We start from the raw sequence: 26,960 nt of genomic DNA on the forward strand, positions 1-26,960 counted from the left end.
CATATCGGCGCCAACCCCGACTCCCTATCCTGGAAAAAAAATTACGAAAGAGGAGCAAACCGAATTGCATCGAAAATGTCAGAAATGAGAGTGATTTCCGGTTAGTCCATCCCTTAAAAGAGTGTCTCAAAAAGATGGGAAATTTGAATCATGACCTTGCAACACTGTGAGGTAGGTGGAGTCGCGCAACGCACAAAATCATGTCAAAGACATCTTGCCATTTACGCTTATCGTAGAGCAGCGAAGTGCTGCACGACGCGCTCGCCCACGGTGGAAGCGAATTGTAAGAAACATTGGAGTTTAGCGGCCCATTTGAATGTGGGCTTAGAAATGGTGGTCATTTGCGAGGCATAATCTTAAAGGCATGAACGTGATCATCGCCTGGTTGTTAGGTTTGTAACTAATGGCGTGTCCTGTTCTATTCATTGCAATGAATAAACGAATTTTCGCTTTTAATCTTGCCCACTTTAGTTTAAAAATATCTCATCCCTATGAGATACCCGTTACATTCCATTAAGTGCTGTAACTTGAGCAACGTGTGCACATTGCATGCAGATGGTAAATGAAGACAGCAAAGTCAAGCGAGGCTATTACTTCAGATTTAAAGGCAGGCATATATTAACTATGAAAATTGCAGCCGTGGAAAACACGAACGAATCGGAACCTTGCACATAGAGAGGCGTTCTGACGTTTCATACTTCGCCGCGAAAGGAAATGAGAAATGTTCATTTTGGAATGTGCCCCCAATGAGCTCTTCCCAGATTGGCGAGAAGAGGAAGCAAAAAAAAAATAAGGCAGTCAATACAGTTTCTTATGTGTCTTAAACCACTACCCGTAGTTCGCTACTAACTCAAGGAATAAAAGGAGCAGTACGAATCGAGTCATAGGAAACAGAGGAAGAGAGAGATCGAATAAATTTATGAAAGAAAAAAAAGCGGAGAGGTTGGCCTGAGGCAGACCCTCTGCTCTGGCTGGCTTCAAACGCAAAGCCCTTCACGCGGGTATCCCGGGTACCAGTAGAAAGGAATATTCGAACTGGGATCCTCCTCGTTGCACTTCGTGCGTCAACGCAGACAAGCTTGTGCAGAACAACGTGATATTCAAACGCGCATTTATATGCTCCTGCTTTCTATGTACCCGAACTCTCATTATTGAAGGATACAGAGAGAGGAAAAGAAGGAGCGGGAGCTATTTCCAAAGCACATATTTTGTTTTTTTTTTGTCTCGTTTTTTTTTCTTTTATCCGTCTAGTCGAGTATGTGGCCCCTGCGGCAGCTAGGGAACTCCGAGGGAAGAAGTTTTATTGAGCCTCAGAGATTGCACTGCACGAAAATGAAAGCACCCGGGTTTTGGAAAAAACAAACAAAAATAACAGAGAAACCGGTCGAAAGCGTTTCCAGCGGGCTTTCACGATGCTACGAGCGCGAAGTCCCGTTCTGAGATTGAAATTCAAATTTCATGTGGGCCGCGAAAGCAGCAGTGAGCTCCTCCACTCTAGGTGCCCAAAAAAATTTCCGACAACCACTTGTCTTCCATGGTTCGGTCTCGGCTTAAATATATCAAGGCACGACATGCCCTTTCCATTTAAGACGATTTAGCCTTGCAATCCGGGGCTGACAAGATTCAACAAGAAAAAAAAAGAACAGATCACGAAACAAGTTTCTCAAAGGGTAGCTTAGCTTATACGTGGAACGCTTTCGTTGGTTGAGCCATTTTTTTTTCTCAAGAAAAAAAACATCATGTTAGGTCAGGTTTCTCTTGGCGCTATAGTCGTACTCGAAATGGCGACGACTAGGGCTAAGGTAAAAGGCTCTGGCTCACTAAGTAACAAGGTTTTGGAAGCTAACTTTCTTCACCTGCGTTCACTTTCGTAATAGGATAGAAATTGGCCCCTAATTAGGGCCAAGATCCCATCTCGCCTCTGACGACAACAATGAAAAACAAAAAAAAAGCTTCAACTGCGAGACGCGGACAGAAACAAAACGAAGGAGCAAAAAGAAACATCCCAACAACGCCGAAGCGCCAGCGCTGGCAGGAAAACCCGGCACGTCGCCACATGATGGCCGAACAGCACGCCCGGATAATGAGAGAGAGACAGAGACGTGATAAAGAAAGCGCGTGCGGAGGCTGCGATGGCGCGCCTCTTAGCGAAAAGACGAACATGGCCAAGAATGCAGGCGTAGAGTGTCAGTAAGAAGGAAGATGAGGCAAAGATAACGGCATATTTTGCTCTTCGAAGACACTTGCTCTTCAGAGGTGCTGTTCAAAGGTACATAATTGAAAAAGTGCGTTTTAAAGACAAATGAAAGCACACGCACACAGGTACGCGCGCCCATATTACAGTGATCGATCCGTGTCGCAGTCTTCGGCGAGGTTAGGGACCGAGAATACTTCTCGGGCAAGAGCTGCTTTCTCGCGCCCTCGGACAGGACTCAACTGCCCCTGCCGCACTCCTTTCGCCCCAAGTCGGCGGGGGGCAGCAGGGAAGTTTCCCCGTGCGAGTGGAGGAAGTGAAGCATGGTGTGCAGCGCAGCGCTGACGTCACAGCTACGGCAGAGCCACCTCCTAGCCTAAGGTGAACAAGGAGTCGCATCAAAACGGTGCTGTTTTGGAGATGACACCAGGGGCGCCCATTCAACCCCACAGCGGGCCACTGGGAATCGGGCGGGAATATAGTGACTATAGGCGGGACAACCCGATGGCTGTAGGGCGCAGAAACGGCCCCTGTTGACTCGCCGAAGATGGCGCGGGAATGGGAGCGAGCGGACCAGATTTAATAGCGCGCCGGTCTTCCTTTGTTAGTCGTCTTCACCTAATCATCTTCATTCCGGTCTAATACCCTACAATGTAAATGTTTTTCATAACGTCTTTGTGACACCTACTGTACATCAATGATTACTTCGTCGTCATTTCTGCCGGGAAGTTCAAATTATGACAGAATTAACAGTATGCATAGCAACCTCTCTGCAACCCAAATATTCACTGAGATAGATGCACGCACGCACTCACGCGATATCAGTGAAACTGAAAGGCGATATCAGTGAAACTCGGACGGAAACACCGGGGTATCAAAAAAGAGCCAAGGAAAAGGAGCAGGGCAAAAGAATGCATCCACACAAGAAGGACAAGACACAAGCGCTGATGTAGGGATGCATGCTTCTGCGCTGCTCCTTTTCCTTGGTTCAAAATGCACCAACTAGCCCAAAAAGAAGTTTTACCAAAGAGTCAGTCACAGTTCTTTACTACCAGTACCGATATCATTGGCTTCAAAAAAGGCCGCATTAAACACGCATGGTTGATCTTTCCATACTGCTTTAAAACAGACAAAAAAAACTGCGAGGAGCGCTTCGCCATTTAAAATTATAATAAGTGAAACACATTACAGTGCCTTAGAGAAATATTCTCATATATCTATAAGCAGTGAAAGGGGTGAAGTTTTCCTTTCTTTTTTTTGCTTTAATATTACATTTATTTCTCTTTTCACTCTCTTACTGTGACACCCTTGTAAATAAGAAATATGTCCAGGCATTTATTTCTCTTTCGTTTCTCGGGAGCACGGGGTACGCACTGTAGATCTAACTTCGAAACGTAGTCCGTGGTTCGTGAATTCGTTACCGCCAGTTTCGCCGCCGCGCGTCCGTTTTAGCAAGCTTACCGAGGCCACTCACAAACAAATCTACATTTTCGCGTCAACCCGAAGTCTCCTAGTAGCATTCGCTTCGCGAACAACGCGAGACAAGTGCGCGCAGACCCCCCAAGCAGCGTCCACCAGCATAGAGCAGCCAGCCAGTGAGCGGCGCGCTCTGTCATCTCGGCGCGCGCATCCGGCGTGATATACGCTGCGCCGCCACTGTCACACGCGGCCCGTATCTTTGCTGCGGCGCTTCTTTGCACCTGCCCCCCGAGCGAAGATTAACCTGGGCCGCGCAGGTGCACACGAGCTTGCGCCCCATAAATTATTCCCGTGCCCCCGCTCCTCTTGGCGGCCTACACCCGCACGACCCCTGCGTTCTGTCTGTCGGCGAAACCGAAAATAGCCGGCACCCGTGGACCGACCCGTCGGCGAAGGCACAGCCGCACGTTGCGCGCGCGCCGCTGGTCACTGCAAAGCCAGTTAGCGCAGCGGGCGTTTTTCTCCCGGCCCAGTGCGCCGGGGTGACCGAAACGGGAACCGTGGGTCAGCGAGTCACTGCTTCGCGTTCGCAGTGTCACTCTTCGTGCTCGTTACGCGGGACAAGGCGCTTGGGGAGGGCGACGAGGCACTGGCGTTGCAGAGGGACATCGACGAAACGACCCGAGGCGGTTTTACTGGCAGCGCTGTCCGACGCTGCGGAGGCCGTGCGACAAATAGCAATTGCTCATTGTAATGCATGCGCACCGTCGCAAAACGCAGGACACATGAAAAAAAAAAAGAAAGCACGCCGGGTTGGGAGATGGAGAAGAGAGAGCGGAATATTCTGGGGTGGTTAAGCGTCCGTTCTGCTGTGGTCTATTTTTTCTTCTTATGCGCCCTCCAGACTCGTCACTCGCGCAACTCTTAGCCGCTTCGTGACAAGCCCACCCCATCAGCCAGCGACTAAGTCAACCAAATGACTGAGACTGGACAAGTTCATTTCGGCTAGACCACTTGAACCAGATCACATCAAACGTTTTTACCGCGCCGACTGAAGAGTATTGAACGACGTTGGTCGCACCGACAATAGCGGTCGCTTCGTCCGTTTGCGGCCTGTTCTTTTTTTTTTTTTGCAGCTGACAGCGTCAACAGCGCCGTCGCATTGCCCGCGCAATAGGCCTTCCCACGATGCAAGCTTAATCTCTGAGACCTACTGGGGAGCTACACGCCATTGCTATTTACTCCACTCAAACCATTCAAACGGTTTGAATAACGGCAAAAAACTCCACTGCAGGAGCTAACTGCGAATTAATTCAGCCCGCACTGGGGCTACTTACGGGTACTGCAGGGACAGGCTCAAACTAAACATTTTGACGGAATTGCCTGTCTGGTTGTGTTTGATAACTTGTAATAAGCTCTGACACGTCTCCAACCAAAACATTTTAAATTTGAAACCCATCGTTCCGAAGCCGGCTCGGCTCCTTTTTGAGCGCTAGCTACAGCCCCCAGTCAGCCCTGAAGAAGGAGCCGGGCCGGCTTCGGAACGATGGGTTTCAAATTTAAAATGTTTTGGTTGGAGACGTGTCAGAGCTTATTATGAGTTACACAGGAACGGCACAGCGCATTTTGTGCACCCTGTAAGGATCATACTATAGCGTCCAATGGTTTAGAGAAACTCCCATGGTGGAGTACGTGTCTAACGAGTGAACGAGTACGAAGCAGCATTGTGACACACTTAAGAAGGAAAGCTATCAGGGCGAATGATCCAGTCTAGCGGAGCATGCTGCCGTATTTCTAGTCTGGAGCCGGGACGAATTTTTCGATGAAAATTTGAGAAAGCTGTGTTAGTTTCCTTCGCAGCCTAAAGCGGCTGCGCTGAGGGGGATGTCAAGTCATTTCCTCGTTAAGGAATAAAGTGCATCAACAAGTAATTGAAATGCTCTTTAGCACACAAACTTTTCTCATTACTTATAACGTGTGCCATCATTGTTTCCCTCGTGACTTAACGCTACAGCCAATTCACGACGAACTACGGCATCGCTGTCCTGAGCATCTCGTTACGGCTGCGTCGGGCTCGGTGCGGTGTACTGTATGCCATCTATCCAAATAGTGAGCATTCACTCGACACAGAGATGGTTGCGGAAGGATATCAACGGAAAACTCGTTGCGCGCTCTATATTCGGAAAATTAAAAATATATATATTATCGGCTTTACATCCAATAGGTAATTTGCGTATGCATCACCCTCCCAAAGATCCGCGCTAATGACAGCAACAGTAAAGTTTTAATTTGTTGTAATTAGAAAAACGATCTCGATAATTATTCGTCGATATGACGCCCACCATTGCTAATCATCTCATGGTACGGAGAACGTCTATGTATAGCTACCACCGTTCGGAATGACGACTGGTATCGATTAAAAAAATAACAGTCTAAACTTTCCTACTTCGACAGGTCATTAGGGTCGGGGCAGTATAATGTTGTTTACTGCTGCCGCAGTGCAAGCGGTGGTCCTCGGGAAAAATGATCGCGGGGTTCCCAGAGAAGATATCTACGCCCTCATCTATGGCATTTGATGACGTCCGTCACTACCCGTCTCGTGGGAAAAAAAAAAACATCTCAAAACGCCATTAGTACGAACCCTTGCGCTTACAAACTACGGACTCCGCAATCTCTACGTTTGTTCGCGATACCGCTGGCTAATTAGACTTATGTTTTTTTTATCTCTCCAAATTGATACACGTCTTATTTTTCGGCGTTCAAAGCCGGGTAGAAAACGCGAAATTTTGAAAAAAGCACTTCGTGGAGCAAAAAAAAAAAAAAAGAAGAGCACCGTTGCAAACGGAGTTTAATTGGCGACCATTCCCAGCTGACGTTCGGGCGTCTCTGGAAACGAGCTGAAACGGAGGAGTAGCGGTGAGGGGTTAAAACGGGGGAGAGACGGGGGCGGGTGTAGTCTGGACGTCTTTGTTTAGTGCTTCGAAGAGGCAATTATTGCACTTTGGGCGCACGAGTGGAGCAGCTCGTCGCCACCACCGCCCCCCCCCCCCCCCCCCCCCATCGCCCCGCAGCACCCCTCCGGCCCATAGCCCGTCGCGCACTTCTTTCTCGCGCGAGTGGCAATTACGACGGCCGCTGGGCAAGGAGGGTGGGCTCCGGAATTGGATAACCCTCGCCCACCTCCCGCGTTATTCGCGAAACAGGAGTACGTAACGAGTCGTCTGTCGCAAAGCCTCCTCCGAACCGCTTGGCCTCGCAGCTCTTCATTTATGCATGCTGCTCAGTGACGAAAGAGGGGGGAAAACTACGCCAAAGAAGCGCCGCAGGGTATGAAGACAAAAACAAAACGGCCTCGGACAAAAACGAATGACGGCTCGAACGAAATGAAAGATTACGGCGCGCCTCGCCGGAGAAGAGCGCGCTGTCCCCCCTCCCTTCTATCGCGATGTTTTATTGATTTCATCTCCTTCGGCGGCGGTGCCGGCGTTGTCTTTGAATTTAGTGCGTATCACTCGTTCCCAGATAAGATGCAGAAAAACTTTCAACGAGCTCGCAGCTTCCGATTGCATTTGCTCGCGGCTGCGTTGAAACAACAAAAAAAGGCCCCGAGATTTCACAATGCGCCTCCGAGACACAAATAATCCGACTGCCGAGTTCGATCACGAGCGTAATACGCATCCGGACCAGGGGAAAAAGGAAGGGCGGAAAGAACGAAACGTTTCAGGCCATTTCCCCACACCTCAATATTCTTCTGGTTCCCACATGGAGCGCCTCACTGCAGTCTGTGTCGGCGAAAATTAAACTCTGGGCAAAGATATGCTAATAAAAGCCACCGAGCGTTGCTGCTTTTGAAGACGGAGTGTATTGTCGCCGTAAACAGCACCGCCGCGAGATGATAAATGTTATGAGCCATAAAAATGGGAAACGCCGTTAAAGCAAACGCGGCGCATTGATGCTGGCGCTACTGCCTTCGTTGGCGAGAATCTTTGCCATAAAACGCGAAGCAAGCAATTCTGAACAAATACGACGCAACATATTCATGGCCAGGTACGCAGATATAGCTACTTTAATGCCAGTTAATGGGAAATCAGCAGACGCTTGGAAACGAGGAGCACAAACTCTAACGAAGTGCAGCACACTGTAAAAAAAAAAAAAACTCTGCGAGGGAAGGCAGTGCAACGAGTGCAAAAAGAGAAAGCCGTGTGCCACATGAATTTGTATGTAACGCGCGCTCTGCTGACACTATCTGCTTCAACAGGATGAAAAAGCGAGCTCCACATTTCTTGAATGTTGCTCTCTGTTTTCACCGCGCCCTGGGCGACAGCTTATCTCTGACGTTAGTCCATAGTCTCGCACGGCCTCGGCAGTTCTTGCCAAGCGCTGTGTTGCCACTGCTCGGGCGCGGCTCGCATCGCGCTTGCACGCGCTGATAAATGCGGTGCGGCCGGGCCAGATGTGCGCTGGAGCAAAGACACTTTGTTTTCCCAAACAGGAAGGCCACCCGCCCTGCTTCCACCTCCTTTTTTCTTTAGCTTTCTCCTCCTGACGTTGGCAGTTACCACCGGCACCTCGCTGCATCTGAAGGATTTTTTTATCAGCCAAGGAGACAAAAGCAGCCGCTGAAGTTCAGGAGCGCATTCTCACAACGTCTAGCTCATGACAAGCTGCGGGCCCCGGCCCTACGTCATTAAATTTGGAGAGAAGGCTTCACCTTAACGTGTAGAAAATTTGCTGTAATATGCAGGGGTTGTCGAAGATTGAAAACAAACAAACAAACAAACAAAAGTGCAGAACTATTGCTGCCACTGTTTAAAAAAAAAAACCTATCCACTGGCTTCCAAACTATTAAAGCGGTTTCAAAAGGACGGTTAACTATTGCTAGAACAGCGTTACAATGTCTGTAAGACTGCACCCGGGAGGCGCCTGCCTGCACTCGTATCTCATGCACCTTCTGGCATGTTAGCTCAAAGGGCGCATCCTTTGCGTGCATCCCCCCCCCCCCCCTCTTCCTTTTTCAACTTATGCCTCATGACACACTTCTCGAATAAAAAAAAGCTCAAAGGGCGCAGAAACCGTAGAAGACGTAGATGCGGTTTAAAAATGCAAAAAACTTTCTCGCAAGGCTTCTGATAAATGCGGTGCGCCTGTTGAAACCTTCTCTGCGAGAGCCACTAAAAAGAACGCAGTAAACATCACTTACTGCGCCGAGAACACCTACCCGAAACAAAACTCACATTACGTAACACACGGAGTTACAGAGATGGACTACGGGATGCAGCTCGGAAATAAGCGTGCATTGTTGTACGCCGCATGCGGCCACGCTAATTGCATATAGTATATAACAATGCACGCTAGCTGCATATAGTACGGGCACTATGCGCTCATTAATGTGGCTCTACAATCCAGGGAAATATTACGAAGCTCTCGCTGCTAATTTAACTAAACGAGTATTTAGAGTCGGTAGTGCATTTTTGAGGTTGATAAAAGTTCACGTCTCAATGGGAAGGCGCTCTGTTGATTATCTTCGCAGCACAGGCTACGTTGTGCACTCGACCTCGTACTTCAGGGACGGGATAAATGGGCAGCGACGCCATGCTCCGGGATTCATGTTTATTCTTTCCAGGAAGGAAGCTTTCCACTCAAGTAAATCGAAGACCTGGCCTATTCTGACCGCAGCGCTCGCCGACTTTCCCATGTGAAACGCGTGCGGGGATTCGCTTCATGGGAACCTTCCATGGACCCTGTGGATAAAGGGGCTCTGCACGATGGCCTTTCAACGTTTTTACACTTGCGTATGCAGGCGACTTCCTTACTTTACACTGCCCAATATGGCTACTAAGAGGGAAGTTACAGAGGGCTTTGATTTAGCCCCAAACTTCGGCTATCTAAATACGAAGATAAATAAATAGCTTCGCAAGCTACGGCCGCACCAAGTGGCCGGCAGCACCTTCGAACCAAACGCATTTCAGGTGCTGACGAAAACGGGGTTTAAAAATTTTCCCAAATATGAGAATAATGACAGAAATTGTAGAACGTAAACGAAAAAAAAATGGAAAGGCGACTTCACAACATCCATGCATCAGTAGGATGCAAGGAAGTTGATTTGTCATACCCAGAAATTCTGCAGAAGCGCATATTTGAACGGGAAAGAGTTTATGAACGTAATTTTTTTTTTCATATTGTCACCGACAAACATAGCAGGAAGCGGGAAGCACAGCCGTTTACTGGGACGAGGCTTGCCGAGCAGCCGCGCTCATTCGTGACAAAGACGTTCGGCCACGCCCTGGGAGACAGGTTCGGCCACCAGGTGGCGCCGGCATAGTGTCAGCAGTGTGGCAATATATTGTAAGATTTCGCTATCACAATCAATATATCCGCAGATCTCCCCTTGGCAGGCGTGCATTTTTTCGCTATTAACGTTCTTGCTATCGCCAAAAACGTTCCCCATTGGTGTGGTCTGGCAGTCTTAGCTTCTGGATGCCAGCGATGGACGCAGTTTACAAGAAGGATTTTGCTATGCGTCGGAAGAATGGAGCATTAACTGCAATATTTTCTCAACTGTACCTTACAATATTCCACAGTTGCCTCACAAATAAAATTGATGTCTAAAAATCCTCGATTTGGTTTATCCATGTTTCTTCATAAATTACACACGCATCTACTTTCTGGAACACTGTTTTTTATAGTGCCGAAACAGAAATACCTTGCGTCTTAACTGTATTGAGCGTTATAAGATTGTATTGGTTACTGGAGTTTTACGATAGTGTTGAATGTAACCAAACATCGCATCTGTGACTAGCGTTACAGTCCGGTGTCCTGTTTGCCTTGTACTTTATTTCGACCATGTTTTAACAAAAAGGCCAATTACTTACACTTGAGAAATAGCCATTTTAGATCGAGTATAATGTCAACAGTTTGTACAGCTTCATACCAGCAGTCGAAGCATTTCTGGTATTTTTGTTCCGGCATTGCAATGTTGCAGGTTTCTCGTTATCTGAATTAATTTTTTTTTATTTCTAGATTCAGAACATGAAATTTAACACACTTATTTCGGAATGCAGCCTTTCCTTTTTAATGCAACAAAATTCAGTCAGTAAGTTCAAAATTTTCCCCTGTGAGTTTGTCGATTCCGGCGTTTTCGAAGGGAGCAAAGCCAGAGGCGCAATCTTTGCCAGGAGCGAGGAGTCTACTGCGCGCGTAGAAATGTATAGACAAGCCGCAGGCTGTGTTGCAATGAAGGCATGTGCGGCGTTCCTTAGCGCTCTGAAGAGCTGTCCCCCCCCCCCCCCCCCCCTCACAGTCCTCTACCGCATCTGCATAGAGTATCAGAACTTCGCCACCACATCATGTTCCGACTTCAGCTTCGATCGAAAGTGCAGTGGGCTCTTGAAATATTCGACCTCGAAAAGAGAGACCTCGATTATAGTAATGAGCGCAAATTTCAAACCTATGTGAACAGATCAAGGATATTTGCACGACTAACGCCTACACATGCACTCCGGCACATACGGACACGTTGAGACCAGACGAGAAGTTGAAACAGACAGCGCTCTATGATTCCTTTATACTTTATTCTCTAAGGCAATATTTGCTTCGAACGGAGGCGTTTCATACGCGCTTACCACACGCACGGTTTTTGCCCACACAGCGTGCCCTTGATTCACACTTCGGCACTTGCTTACAACGGATCCAGCTGCTGCGATTACACAACGCCAGCATATTTATTTCTTTGGTTGCGCGGAAGTTCTTGCGCAAAATTTCTATTTTGTACTGCCGCCAGCACCTGTCCTTCTTTTTACTTACTGACAAAACCATCCGGAGTGTGTTACGCTGTGAAAACTACACTGCTGTTCTACGCCTTTTTAACATGCCCATAAACTTCAGCATCGTCAGCTATTGCCTTACTGTCACGTTTATGTATCCAATCGCCGTGTTTATTACGCCAACCCTCCATCCACCCCTCCTTGTTTTTTCGCCTCGCTGCAGCAATATTTATAGACTACGTGGTTAGTCCACTTTTTTTTTTATCATGGGAATACCCAAGGTGCAGTATATTTGTATCAAGGGAGTCATTGCTCATTTGCATCGAGCCAAGCACAGCCATGGGGCTACAAAAGGAAGACAAAGTTTTCAGAAAAATGTGTTAGTTAAAATGTATTGATTGATTGATTGATTGATTGATTGATTGATTGATTGATTGATTGATTGACTGACTGATTGATTGATTGATTGATTGGTTGGTTCCTGTTCAGTAACGGCGATACAGGGCGCAGGGGGGGAATACGTTTGAGCAGAAGTAAGACAGCGAGCACGACCTTAGCAACCTAGGCCCAGCTGCCGCGCGGGTACGACGGGGCAGCAAGCAGTGAACGGCGTTTCGTAACAGCCGCGCCGCCGTTCCTCTCGAGAGCGCGCACGTAGCGGAGGCGCCGACCGTCACGTACGGGCAATCTGCGCGGCGTGCGCCGTGCATCCGCCGTGCGTCGGCCCCCGAAAGAGCGGGGCACGCAGCACCGTTTGTGCGGCGTTTGGAAAGCAAGCGAGAGCGGTCGCGACTCACCCGAGACCCAGGAGCCATTGAATTTGCGCGGGTTGAACGTGCCGTGGAGCACCTCTTCGAGCGATATCCTGGCCTGCTTCACGCGGGGTCCCTTGTCTCCTGAAAGAAACACCAAGGACACTCACGACGACTGCCTGTCTGGGGCACGCCGCATCGCGGCCTCCGAGAGAATTGGCAGAGGCCAGCCCTGCACTCGGAAATGTTTTGTTACCAGTCAGTGCTAGAGCTATAGTCAGTACTGAACATACACCCAATCACCTTGGCAAACCACAGTTAAAAAAGGCGGCCGTGCTTTCGGTGCTCAGTGCATCGGCTGTGGCATACCAACAATATCATTCGTAATTGTATGTCACAAGTTTAGTTCGGAAGAAATTCAGTTCAATTAATGAAGATGTTTAGGAACACATTTACTGTTACGAGAGTGCGGCGAGTCTTTCTTTTTTTGCTGATAGCGTGGATGCACTGATCGAGGCAGGTTTAAAACAGCCCAGTGAGGGAGTAGTAAATGTAACTGGCAGTCCGCGACATTATCCTTCTTTTGGCTTGACTGCGAGATTAGCGCGGTAGCAAGTTCGGGTTTAATGTTTGGTGTTCTAGTGCGCCGCATTTATCACGTATGCGTGCCGAATTGACACTACGGAAGAAACAGCTCTTCTTGTCTAACAACATTCCGACCGCTGTATGACCAGACAGCGCAGAATAAACGGAGAAAATACTCGTAAAATGAACCTCTTAACTGCTATTCGTTTTTCTATTTTCTTATCGAAAGTATCGGACATCATTTTATTACAAAAATTCACGTTTACGACGAAAGATAGCCGCAAATTATTTTTATTTTTCTGCTCATTCTTTTCCTCCGTAACTCAGGAAGCCATACAACCAGTGCTCAGTTTACAGGTAAACTGTCGCACTGCTTTTGTCGCTTAGCTTAGCTTTTCAGGCGCTCACACAGCAGTTTTGCTTTCCGCATTGTGCGCTTCATTTCGTTACGCCCGGAAGCAACTTACCCACCAGTACGATGCCCCGCGTAAGTACAGGGTCACCCACTCTTAGTGCGAACACGAATGCGCATGGCTGTGCTCACTGCAGGGCCACTGCCTGAGACACATCCGCCCGTCGCAGCAAAGTGGCACAGAAGGAGATGGACCTGGACGTGGTTCTTCACGTCATCTACCACTTAGCTTCGATGCGCGGCCGTGTCGGACGCAGTATCCCTTCAAAGAGCATGCGCTCGCGTGTTCGCACTAAGAATGGACGACTCTGTACATTTCCGCAGCCAGTTTTTCACTTTGCGTATGCCGGAACAACGGGGTGGCGCGTATTCCAGTAAAGGCACGCAACCTCGTGTTTCCTATTCGCTGCGCCCTTCAAAAGCATGCTAATAACAGAATGTTGCTTAGCGAAAGCGAACAATCCAATCATTGCGCCAAAGTTTGTTTAGCGATGCCTGCGAATAAACAACCAATCTTTACGTAATCGTCGATATTACAAAGAGTTTTAGCATAACATTAACGCGTACTGTCACCGCCAGCCACCAACAGAGCATGCACAAGCCGTTCTGACGCCCGGAGACTATCTGCGCATGCGCTGTTGGGGCTGGCGATAGCATTATACAGAAGCCGCACACGATAACGCTATGGTAAAAAATATATCGATCAGTTCAGCCTCGACAATAAAAGGGTAGAATGACATACTTATTGCCAAATTAGGGCGATAGTTAGAATGGCGTCTGCTAACATATAATGTTATAGCGCTGATAGACTATTTTTGAATATTGATATGATGGTTTAAACAAACGTTCTTCCAGACGCGTGCGCTCAGTAGTCAGCTCTTGCGTTAAAGAAAAACAGTGCACTTGTTTAATGTCATCTTGCTACTAAAAGGGCAAAATCAAGACTTTTATCATTAGTGTATCCGCTGCTGGTTTTAAATTATCTTCAAAGCTCACACATCAAACAGCAGGTTACGCAAACGCACACTAGCTGTGGGGAAATAGCAGACGGCAAGTGTTCTATACGGATGCTCAGCGAGGTTTTCAAGCGGATTTTTCAATTTATGATTTGCTGCTAATTCTTAACATCATTCACTTGTGAAACACTTTGAATTCTTGTAGCACCACATTCGATTAAAACAAAGCATCCATTGTACCTACCTTCCTGGTCTAGAACCCTTCGCACTATGTAATTATCTGAAATGCGGACACACGAGATAAAAACAAAAGAAGTTAACTGCATGCTATGCGTTTCGAGAACGCAATTTAAAGTACTGTTGGTGACCTGCCTAACTTCGTATTTTCTTTGATCCTCTTATGGCCAACCGGATTGAATTCTGTTCCCTAAATAACGAAATAGCGAATTAAAACACACTGAATATAAAACGTACAAAGTTAAGCCAGACGTTAAAAATGATTTCATGCGCTTTAACGTGTCCACTGCCTTCATCTCGAAAACATCCCAACACGAAATTATCGAGGCATTTTTAAATCCGCCCCAGTGGCTCAGTGGCTTTGGCGCTCGGATGACGACTCCATGGTCGTGGGTTCGATTCCAGCCGCGGCGGCCGTATATCGACGCAGGCGAAACACAAAAACACCCGTGTGCTCTGATATGTGAGCGCAAGTTAAAGAACCACGGGTTGGCCAAACTTAATCCGGAGCCCTCATTCATTTAATTGATTCTAATTTAATTTCATTACCTTAAAGACTCCACTGGGGTATTACATGGGGGGTGGGGTAAAAATTAAAAAAATATAAATTTTTATATAGGATGCGCGGCGCGACACTTTGGCGGAATGCAGCATGACAGGTGATGGCTGCGATGTGGTGGGGAAGGTCGTTTTAAGCGGTCTCTGTCCTTGAAATAACGACGTTGAAAAGGTGATGGCACTGGCGCGTTGTTCTGAAACTTGAATGGGGCGTCCGGCGTAGTAAGAAATGCGTGAAGCAGGTGCGCAGATGTAGGGTTCCTGATAAAGTGTCTTATGGAAAAACTTGTGATAAGGACAGACTAGTAATGCGACGGCGAAATGAAAGATGCTGCAGATCAGATTCGGAATTTAAGGATGAAATGGTGACGTTGCGTGAGTAACAAGAATGTATGAATCTAGTGGCCCTGTTCTGAAGTCCTCGAAAACATTAGCGATATGCAATTGATATGGATGCCAGACTGCAGATGAATATTCTAATTTTGGGTCGGACCAGTGTCGTTTAAGCGAGTAGCCTTACGTGGGGAGGCATTAACAAGGTGGTGTCTAAAAAACTTAGAGGCTGATTAGGAGATGAGATGATATTCGTCACATGAACCTGCCAGCATAAATCAGAAGAGAGGGAGACACCTAAATTGTTGTATAATGGGACAAGAATTCTATATGAAAATATGATATGGTTACGGCGGCGGTGAAACGACATAGTTTTACATTTAGTAGGTTTAAGGGTAATTAACCATTGATTACATCATCCTTGTTGTATTACATCATCCTTGTACAGATTGACCTTGTAGGTCAATCTGTACAAGGAAGGATCATTACAGATTGACCTTGTAGGTCAATCTGTAATGATTCTTGATCGGAAGAGTTAATTACGGGTTGATAGAAAGCGCAGACGTCTGCAAGGAAACAAATATGACATGAAACTTGGAGAGGTAAGTCGTTGACATAAATTAAGAACAGTAAGGGTCGAAGTACGGACCGTTGTGGAACACCAGATGTGACCGGTAGTGGGTTCGAGGCGGCATTGTTAACTCCCTCGGCGTCCCTCGGCGCCAAAGAGCTGCTTCGGGACGTTAAACTGCGCTATTTACAATTTTGTATTTTCACTTCCATCGTAAGAAACATATCGTGTTACCTTTCAATTGGGATAATGACGTGTTGAGCGATTAAAAATGGAAATTTTTAAATTGCATTTGCTACTCTTAAGTTCATCTCCAATGCGGTTGATATGTGCGAGACCGCGTTTGAATATTTTGGGATGCGCGTGAGCAGTTTGACATCTAGGCGTCGACATGTTAGTAGAAATAATATGGATGAACTGAGCGGGTACTGCAAGTTAAATACCTATGTAGGTCAGATTTTACTAGAGGCCTAATAGTTAGGAAGCCTCTACATGCGCGACCAAGATGAGCATCGAGACAAGACAGCACTCCTCGATTTGCAGCAGGAACACCGGATAAAGACAACGAACGAAAAGTGGGCGCTGTAACAGTGGCGTTACTACGTTATCCTGCTACGTTGGTCTGGCGCATCTGGAACGCACATGTGATTTTTCAAAGGTCTGATTACCCTAAACTGACAGGTTATTCACAACGAAATACGCTGCTCAAAGGTGGTTTCAACGGCTGATGCGTACACCATAGAATATTCCACGGGCTTTCTTAAAACGGCTACGTAGTTACATTACCGAGCGCCAAAGCAATGGTTGTTCAAATTTACCACCTTCTGAAACGCTCCGGCTTTGCAGTTGACGCCACGAAGTATAGCACACTTGCGCTTTCCCTACAGATTAAGTTTACTGCAATTCTGCTGCAAGATTCAATGTGGTACACACCTTGACGTTTCGCAATTTCTTACATTCAGCCACTGTTCCGCCTCTTTCATACTGGTGCTATCAGCAGGAAATGAAACGCGATCAAGAGAACTGACACATGAACAGGAAAATAAGAAGCTCTTAGCCAGGGGAAACTCAATACTAGCTGAGGTTATTTTAACTTCGAATGCGCGAAGACTCTTCTCCATAAGTGTTAATCAACTTCGCTAATATTTTCTCTCTAGGCGCTAATCTGTTGGTGTTTTTGTGTTGGCACCTCAATTTTCTTGTTCGCGTTTCATTGGCTACTGATAGTTGACGCAGTTTACCGGTATCAGCAGTGTGGCAAAGAGATCGCATGAATAAATATTGCACCTTGATGGCATAGGCAAGTGTCGATAATGCGCGTGGTATGAAGGAGGTGGCACGAGCAGTTGTCACAGTGCATAACGCACAACGGCTGTTCGGTATGATTGTTTTCACTTATCATCAGCTTACTAGTCTACTAACCGCATCACGACGCTAACGAGCCCCCTCAAAAGCTTTAAACAAGAGCACTGATAGCTGCTGGTACTGTTTTGTACTCTCCGCACGTGTGCTGTTACACCGCCTCTTGTGTGTGTGATTCCTCTAGAAAGTCAAAACTGCCAGGGTGTCTTCTGTACAAGGGTGCTAACAAACTGAGGACGAAGGATGCCCTTGGACCAAGTCTCGCACGTTGTGACGCGGCCTTAAATTCTAGAAATAATGCGAAAAGTGGCGTCGTTGCCGACTTAAGCGATACCTGCCAGCCCTTCAATGGCCTTACGTAGCCCTGTGGACAGGGCGTTCCCAGTAGGCCCTGCAAGAAAAAGAACAGCAAAGCAGGACGCCAAAGCGTATGAGTGAGCTGAACCCGTCGCCGCATAATCCCCCGCAAAAAAAGAGAGAGCGAGACAGACAGAATCCAGACAGTTCGCAAAAACCTACCGTACACATTCAGTCGCATTCACAGGGTGAAATTTGGGAAGACTGGTCTAGTTGCTAGTCTGTTTCCTTTATTACAAAAGTTTACAGCCAGCTGTGTTTAAGGCGGTATGATGACTCGTCGCCTACAATCAGTCGGCCACTAGCATTTCTTTAAGAATGCCGTAAAATTAGATAGAACTACTTGAACAACAAGTATCAGTTTGTCAAAGTAAAATGCACGCTTTGAGCTCGACAGGCGAGCCGCCACTATCATTTCAATAATGCGTTGCGTTGAGCAACAAGCTAATGACCGGAATGTCTTCAGCGCTTATGCATAACTATCGGCCTATTCAGCCACAGTATATAGGGTGTTTTATTTTGTCCTTTCTCTAAAGACTTTTCTTTTACGAACCATGAGAGTTAGCAATATCCATATCAGTTTTTAGAATTTCGAAAACGCGGTTACCCCTTGGCGCTCTGGCCCAACAAACTTTGGCTATTTCGACCAGTTATGTGCACTGGAGAAGTTGCTTTGCCTGCAAGCTTCTCGAAAGCGCATGTATATTGGCGCGATGTAGCCAACATTTGTTGGGCCACAACGCCAATGGTAACCGCGCTTATAAAAAAGTAATACGAGTACTGCTTACGGTGGGCTACACGCCTCTCAATAATTAAGGAGCTTAACAGTGATAGTTAAAAATTTTACTCAGTATTAGCTAACCATCCTGCTAATAAGCATGTCTTAGCTGTACTCTGATGCATTACACCACTGACAATGCTATGCCGAAAAAAGCGCTCTTCTAACTCAGCCTATTTTTAAAAATTGCAGAAAGTCTTAGATGAAACACCTTGTATATTGAACATTTAAAAATAAAGCCATTTGGAGAGCTATTCAAGTTGACTTTCTCACGTTGCATATTGATAAAATGGCGTCATTTGAATTGTTTATGCAGAAAATACAGACGTAGTTTAAATTTTATATGACACAAAAGGTGATGACGTAATTCCTGCGGTGATACAGTGCGGCGCTACGCTATTAGGTCAATGTGCAACGCGGGGAAGCCAACTTAGCCGGCTTTCAAGAACATACTTTTCACGTCTGGTATCTCGAACCGCGATACCGATTTTTAAAACTTGGCTTGCCTTCGATGTTGACGGCCTTCAGTTTCGCGATATAACCTTGAGACCTAAAACTAAAAATAAACTAATAAACAGCTAAATTCAGCTTACTAATCGTCTTTTAATGCCATTCGATCACACACATAATGTGCGCCTTGCCATACAATCCACCTGCAAAAACTGTACCGATGTATCTTTTACGGCTGGTGTAAGAAAAAAATCTATGTAGACTAAAAAAAAGAGGGAAAAATAGACCCCGTATGCAGCAAGACATAGTTTTTGTTCCTAACTCGGCCATTGCTTTGACTATTTCTGAAGGAGGCACTCGCCCTTCGAACACATTGACAATGGACCACAGCCTACGCTCATAGACACAGATGGTTAAAAAATTTTCATGATGATGCTAATTTTTTATGGCGCAAGGGCATCTGTGGTCAAAGAGCGTTATGACACAAGGTTTTTACTTCTACTCAAGACGGGGTCAAACACCCATTTCCCAAGCATTTCACCCTAAATAAGCTGAGCACCAGACTAGGGGAAAGCTTGTACCCATTGTATCACCGGTGGGTACCCGGCGGCACTGGGGATCGAACCCCGCACCTACCGCATGCAAGGAGGTGCTCAGACCACTAGGCCACCGCTGCGGTCCAAAAAAAAATGCAAAAGATTTTCCTTAACAAACTTTTTTAGTGGGGCAAGATGGTGCATAGCTTTTGGGAGGAATAGTATCGCGAAAAAGACACAGACGAAAAAGCCAAGAAGCACACAGGACAGACGATTCTTTCTCAGCCTTCTCGTGTGCGCATTTTTTGCGCTATTAGACGTTTTTAGCATGCCAGAGACGTACCAGCGTAGACGTGTACCGGTTTACCGGACACCTCCTGCGCACGCGCAGAGGCTCCCCCTCACCCCAACAATGCCACTGCGCATGCGCAAGAGGGGTCCGGTAAACCGGTACGTCTACGCTGGTACGTCTCTGGTATGCTAAAAATGTCTATTATATCTGGGAAAAATTCCTAATGATTCACACAAAGTGGACAACAGCTGCAGACTTTAACAGCGTTAAGATCAGACGATGTCGAGTTTAGCTGGCTAGGAAACTCTCCAATAGACTCTCTTGCAGCATTACAGTTAAACAAAAAGTGAAAAAAAAAACAAGCAGGAAAAGACAGAAACAGAACTGACACAACAGACCAACGAGTCGCGTTAAAAATGCATGGTCCCATTCTTCGCTTCAAAATAACTGCTTTGAGAGCTGAGGTCTTGTCGACACACTACGCAGCAACAGCGCGATTGTTTTGCAAAGGCTACGCTCACATGAATTAAGCGGCAACACTGGTGATACGATGCAATCTGCTTGTAATCCACGCGAGGCCGCTCTTCTAACGCATAGTGCGTTTAGTTTACTCGCTTTCATGTGAAGGCTAGCGCAAACACCGCTTTTGTTCCTCGAATACAGATACGGAAGCAGTCGCAGCAGTTCAGGCCACATTAGGGGACGTAACCAGCTCATTCAACTAAACAGAGAGCGCGACTACTTTCACGTTGAACTAGATTATTAGAATAAACGCTACAGAATACAGGACTGCCTTGTGAGCAAGGACTTAGTGGGGTGAGTCCGAAAAACGAAAGATCGGAAGACAGTTAGTAAAGGGGAAAATGAAGAGGCCTTACCGCGAGGGAGGGGAGACTAGGCGAAACGCGCGAACAGCGAACAGATTAGACAGAGTTAACAGGACGCCCTGTCAATTCTGCCCATCCTGTCGTGATTGCCCCAGTATAAAGGATAATTCGATGGCCTTTTAATACTTCTGCGACACTGTTGTTGTCGGCCGTGTTGCCACTTCTATCAAGCGCCAGTTAATACATCGTTAATCAAGTTTTGCATTTAGAGCAAGCGCGGCGCCTTTGTTGGCAGAAATTGCGGGCAAGCGGGCGAGCGAATGAGAACGGGCGCCGTCACCGGGAGTGAGCAGAATGACAGCGGTGACGATGAGGGCGCAGACGCCCGCGATGACCAGAAGCGCGATGCCGATGCCTCGCCAGTTGCGGCTGTCCGGTGCCGAGGACACCAGCTCCTGCGCAGAAAGACAACACGCCACGTCAGCGCTGCACTGTAAACAAGAATCAACCCAAATGGGAGCTTATACCCTTTAAACTCCATATGAAGAAACATTTACTCCATCTATAGGGAGTGAAATGTGCTAAATGACTTATTTTACTACCTGCACTCAGTAATGGAGCATAAAGAAGGATTCTACTCCTTATAACTCCCATTTTTAAATGAAGTTTCTTGGGCTCAATGCGCCCAGTCCCCAAGGGAGTAAAAAAACACCTTTTTGCGGTAACGACCCCTTGGTTACCATCACCGATGGATCTCTCCTCACTTCTGCTCCTTCAAGGGCGCCTACCGCGTTGCAAGGTATCGGCTTGTCGCCGTTTTCCGCTACAGTACGCTACATAATTGAACTGCTCTTGTGAAGCCTCCAGTGCTCTAACGATACTTTAGTGTCGCCACCCCGTTACATCCCCCGCTTGGGCCTAATTCTCGCAGCTTTTTCCAGTGTGGTTCTCGCGGTGTGTTGCAACAGATTATACTAGTGCGTTGCACGAACATGAAAGTGTGATAGAACATAGTTTCAACGCTGACCTTTTGACTGAGCTGATGAGGCTACGTTTTTCCTCAGTCATATTGAAAAGCCAAATAAGTGAATACGAAAGCAAACACTGACATAACAAACTACCTTCGGGGGTGTTTTCATTTTGAAGTTATTCTGCTCTGGTTCTTAGTCAAATATAGCGTTGTGCATGACCGTCAAAACTACCCCGCGACTCCTTTTCAGCTTTGAACTATTGATTCTAATGTTACATCGCTTTATCCAGGTTGACAGACAACCAAACGAGCTTGTAAAGCAAAATAAGACGACTCGTGCCGCCTCTGCCTACGCTGGGATAGCAGACGGCGAAAAGAACGCGTGACGCGGAGTCAGGGCAGCGCAGTTTCCCCAAGCTGGGTTGCCGGCGGCCCCCGCAGCTACCTGCCCGTTTCCGACGCTGGCACTGCTGTAAGAACGAGCCTGAATAAGGATAAATAAACGTGACGACATTTTCGGGTTCCATTTTTTGTGTGTAGTAAAAATGTTACTCCCCTGTACTCCTAAATACCTTCCTTATATAAGGGAGTAAATAAAATATTCCATTTATATGGAGTAAATAAAACCTCCTTTTGGTTGTATGCTAGAGCGCAAGCCATTTACTCCCATTTTGGCGTTTTTTTTTTTGTTGCCAGTGTAGGCTCCAGTTCACTGGCCGCAGTGACGACCGGTTCACCGCGGCCGCCCGTGTTTAGGCGGAGGAAGGCTTGGCGCCTGCCTCTGGTACGCACAAGGCTACGCGGCAGCCTTCGGCACAGTCGAAGGATATTTCCGCGGGTATTTAAAGACAGGAACACAACGTTGAGTGCAGTTTGCTATCATTACCTCCACATTTTTTTTTTTGCGGCTTAGGGCTATTCTTAAAAAGAGATATTTCTTGCCCCGCGTCCAGCCGAGGGTGCTAATTCTGGCATCCGTTCAACGCGTGCGGACAGCTTGTCATTGCTCCAAAGCCTAGCGGGTGCTCTCTGTAGCGTTAAATTGTGCGTGTTCCTTAAGTGCAAAGTTGTTCGGCATTATTTTGTACTTGAGCACCAGTGGCGCTGAGTGGCAGCTGTTCGCGGATTGCATCGAATAAGAAAGAAATGAAAAGAAGAGAACAACGCCGGATTCCTTTAGGCCTGTCTGAATCCGCTAGCGAAGAAATAAATCATTGCCGCCTTAATTTTCCCCGACCCGAGCAAACAGTACGCCCTGCGTCTCGTCTCGGGGAATGGGCCGCTGCCAGGGGAGATGGAGGAGGAGTGGGGGAAGCCGCGGTGCAGAGCACAGTGCGCCGCATTAGCCGCCGCGGGAAACCCAAGTCTTCGCCGGGGGCGACGCGTCCTCCTTACCACAAGCGACCCTTCCCTCCGATAAACGCGCGCAGTTCTCGTGACAGACTCGCGTGCGCACTTCGTCACTGTCAGCGGCCGCCGGCCTCATGTACTGGCCGGAACACGACGCGCAGAAAGACAAGGACGACAGCGATGAATCCTTTAGTCGGTGCTCGTAGCGTGTCTAACGGCCTTTGGATGCTGGCGAAACATTCTGGCAGATTGCCACGACACGATCGGCGGTGGCCGCGGAGCGCGGGAAGCCCCCGAAAGAGAGCCGCTCCGCAGACACGGCCGACCGCCGCAGAACTGGAGCGGAGCGGCGCGACTACTGCCGCCTTCTGCCGCGAAGAGGGAATTCGTCCGCGTTTCATTTGTAATACCTTTTCCCGGTCCGAGCGCGCGCTACATTTAGAGTTTGTCGCTGCAATGATAATCTATCACGGAGTAACTGGAAGGCGCTAGGAAGGTTTTTCTCCACGTGCGCTGCTCAAGATGCACGCCGGATTCGCGATCGCCACCCGTAGAACGCGGGAGTTTCACAGCCTGGTCGCCCTCACGTACGTACGCCCCCCGTCAAACGTATACAACCCAAGTTGTTGGCTTCCGAGGCCTTCAGCGTGCCTGGTTATGCATACTCAGCTACCGTAATCTCTCTAACGATGAATGGCTTCGAGTCCTCAATCATCCCAAGCTTTGGATTGCTAGATGTTCTAGGGAGCTCCGCTAAACGGCTTAGAAGCGAACCCCTTGGGCTGCGTTCTTTTGACGGGGCTGTACATACGTACTTACGCTCGTACAACAACATGTACAGAGAGTACGTTTCCACAAGAAAGAATACATAAAATAATAGAGGAGAGCTAAGGAGAGCTAGTTGCGACGTGAAATAGCCGCACACTTGCAACGGCGGGTGCGTGTCTGCGGTGTCTTCGTAATGAGCACTAGGTCGCGGGCTCGAAGCCATGAGGATCCAAGAACACACATGCACTGTGGTTTCTGTTAAAAGTGCGACGAACACCACATGGTCGCAATCAATCCGCAGCCTACTACTACAGAGTGCTTCAAGCTCACAGATTGCAGTTTGGTAGCGTAGAAGTTCGATTAAAAGCTTTAAATTAACCACACCGCATTCGATGGAGAGGGGTACGCGAATGCTACGCCACTTTTGTATTCTTTGTAAAATGCTGAGATGAGAGCGTACAAGTTGTAGAAAATCCCACCGCTAGGTATACAAAATAGCCAAGGGCAAGCAGGTGTTCTATTTTGGCACTACACACATCATGAGCCAATGAATTACCTTGAAGAAAAAACAAAAAAGAAGGAAAAAAACGAAGGAAACAGCGGCGGCGCTAGAGCGTGAAAACGCAGCACTTCGGCCTAGTGCGTTGAAGGAGACACGTATCGTGAATTCCTTTCAGCCCACCGAAAACCGGGCAGTATTTTCTAGAGAAGACGAAACAGCAACGAATAACGTCACGATATTTTAGGCATTCGAACACGACTACTGGCGGCACATTGGTAAAAAATGTCGGAATCGATCATATGGCACACAGACCACATTCGTTTTAATTTACATAACAGTAAAAAAGAAAAAAAAAGCCACGCGTCAAAACGAGAAGGCGTCGAGAACTGACGGCGACGTGTTTTTGTCCTATTCCTTTTTTTTGTGTCGGTTTTGCGCCGGAGTTCCGGACAAACAATAACGCCCAGGGCTCTCTCTCGCACGACCCAGTTTCTTTTCCGGCCGTAGCTTCCAGAACGGTTCTTGCCTCAGGCGAGATAACGACCGCCTCTGGACTGTCGCGTTTGAAATTTTTCCATGCCAAATTGGCTGCACAAAGCTTTTGTCGCTCAATACACGGTACGCGGATTCGCGTATTGCGCGGACCGGATGCACGCACTGCTGTCTCAATGCAGTGGAATACTAAACACGGCACGGCATATTCGCAGCGCAGCACGAGGCGGTCGCATTGGTCAGTGGCCGCCGTACTCGTCAATATGGGACGCGATTCTGTTTTCTTCTGAGGGAAACTGATCCATAAATTCTTCCCTGTAGTGGCATTACTTGCTTCTCACTCAGACACACACATGCACGAACAGCTATATATATATATATATATATATATATATATATATATATATATATATATATATATATATATATATATATATATATATATATATATATATATATATATATATATATATATATATATATATATATATATATATATATATATATATATATATATATAAATATATATATATAAATATATATATATATATATATTAGCAGAGAAGGCAAATGAAGTGAGGGGCTCGTTTGACAAACATATTAAAGAAGCCAACAGTCACCGAAACGAAGGTGCATAGGGGAATGTTTCTATTTTTTTATATATATCTAGTGCCAATCAATTATTTTTTTTTAAGAAAATTACTTATAAAGCAGCAGAAAAAACATATATATATATATATATATATATATATATATATATATATATATATATATATATATATATATATATATATATATATATATATATAAATGGTAGCTTCCGAATCAAAGACCGAAGTAAAAGGCTGTAGTAGAGGCGGCTAGATTAGCGTTGAGGAGCTACTTAGCACCACGCGTCCGCAGACGTTCTAACTCCGTTGCTACGCCAGCAGTAAAACTGGGCGCGCTCGTAGTCACATCCGCAGCGTTGCACAGCCGTTCAATGCACCCAAAGAAGACGGCTTCAAAGACGGGCGCGACTCTCAGCCCAGGAGATGATCGCAGAGTGCCAGTGAAACGACAGTTTTGCGCCGTGAGAACGACAGTACGCGTTTCTCTCACCCTTCCTCATGGCGTCTTTATTCGCTATTTGCTAAAGAGCACTGGGCAGCTATCGTGCACCAACGCTGAGCACTCAGGTCACTTTTAACGAGTCCGAACGTTAGAACGAAGGCGCGCTCAGTCGAGCGAGCAGCGGCCGAGTTGCCGACTGACCGCGGACGGAACCAGAGGTCTCAGTTTCCGCGCCAGGACACCGACAGAAGCGCAGTTGAACGCATCGCTCGCCGCGACGGCCGGTGCACAAATGGGTCCGCGCTTCAGTCCGACGGCAGCCTTCAGGAGCGCTGTCGACCGCAGGCCGGGGCTGCTGACACGCTCTGCGGAGCTCGGCGCTTGGAGTGACAGCGCTCGGGCGACCACGGCCGGCCCTGTGAACTTTGGCGGCGCGCTTGCAGGGGCCCCTCTTTTTTTCGAACGCTTTCCTTTTTTTTTTCGCTTTTCCTCCGCTTCCTGAAATAGCGTTCTCGGCGTTCCTGGCGCCGCTTCTGCGAGGGCGCACAATGCGGTCGCCGGCTGGACGGCGGCGCGCAGACCATGGTGTTTGGAAGAGTGGTGGTGAGGGGGGGGGGGGGGGTCCCAACTGCGGTGGACGGAAATGAAAAGGCAGCCCAGTGCGCAGCAAGTCAGGATGGAGAGGGTGCAGCCCGCAGGGCTTGGTGGTGAGGAAACGCCGCCGGGCACTTTATACGCGGCTCAAGCGCAGAGCTGGCTGCATGGCCTTCGCGAAGTAAAGAAAGGGCCGTCGCAGGAGCCACCGCGGCACTTCACGGAGCAGGCGGCGGGGGGTAGGGGGGGCAGAGGACAGGAGCGTGCGGGAGTGTGGGCACGCGGGACGGAGCCGCGAAAGCGGGCAGCGCGCAGGAAAGGCAATGACGGCTGCAGGAAAATAGCGGTTTCGGCTCCGGGAGACCCGCGGGGATATCTGGCCGGGGAAAATCAATTTAGGGACGTGGCAGCCCGGGCAAACCAGGGACAGGAGCGGGACGCTGCTGCCTTTCCGCACACCGCCACCCACCGCGGAAAAGACGCGTGCCGTGAATCGAGCCGCAAAATTGCCGGGACGCGCCGCGCGTGCAATCTCTCTCGTCCGCGCGCGTCAGTGGCGCCGCTTTTAATGCGGCTCGATGGGAGGAATGGGCAAGGAATGTTATCCCTGCCCGGGGGATGTAAGCTTCTGGTTGACCCCCCTCCCCCACCCAAGGAACGGTGAGTCGGGTTTGAATGGGCCGGGCTAGGAAGTCCCGACGGCGGCGACAAGTTCCGGCTCGCGGCGCACACCCAGAAGCGTAACCGGCTCTTCTCGCTGGAGAGCCCAAGTCAGAGCGCGAACTGAGCGGTCTAAGAAGCACGACGGAGGCACGAGTAGCTCGGCGGGGCTTTCCAAGTTCTTCTCTG

The 26,960-nt window shown here is 47.8% G+C and overlaps 2 protein-coding genes across 18 annotated transcripts in view; one reads left to right on the plus strand and one right to left on the minus strand.

Moving 5' to 3' along the window:
- Positions 1–26,960, minus strand: part of LOC144114112 (prolyl endopeptidase FAP-like) — a 377,138-nt gene that overhangs the window by 46,950 nt on the left and 303,228 nt on the right. For 5 of the 17 annotated variants that reach the window (XM_077647601.1, XM_077647614.1, XM_077647598.1 and 2 more), the window contains exons 2-5: positions 20,723–20,837; positions 17,477–17,533; positions 14,326–14,361; positions 12,174–12,272 (exon numbers count right to left, since the gene is read on the minus strand). In XM_077647601.1, the coding sequence (XP_077503727.1) occupies positions 12,174–12,272; positions 14,326–14,361; positions 17,477–17,533; positions 20,723–20,837 (307 nt within the window). The remainder of the gene's footprint in view (positions 1–12,173; positions 12,273–14,325; positions 14,362–17,476; positions 17,534–20,722; positions 20,838–26,960) is intronic. The other 12 variants (XM_077647605.1, XM_077647613.1, XM_077647602.1 and 9 more) reach the window with 4 other exon arrangements.
- The window catches only part of LOC144114114 (uncharacterized), a 169,603-nt gene that overhangs the window by 10,660 nt on the left and 131,983 nt on the right, over positions 1–26,960 (plus strand). The gene's annotated exons all lie outside the window — the stretch shown is intronic.

Source organism: Amblyomma americanum, chromosome 1, assembly GCF_052857255.1.
Source record: "Amblyomma americanum isolate KBUSLIRL-KWMA chromosome 1, ASM5285725v1, whole genome shotgun sequence".
Taxonomy (NCBI): Eukaryota; Metazoa; Arthropoda; class Arachnida; order Ixodida; family Ixodidae; genus Amblyomma; species Amblyomma americanum.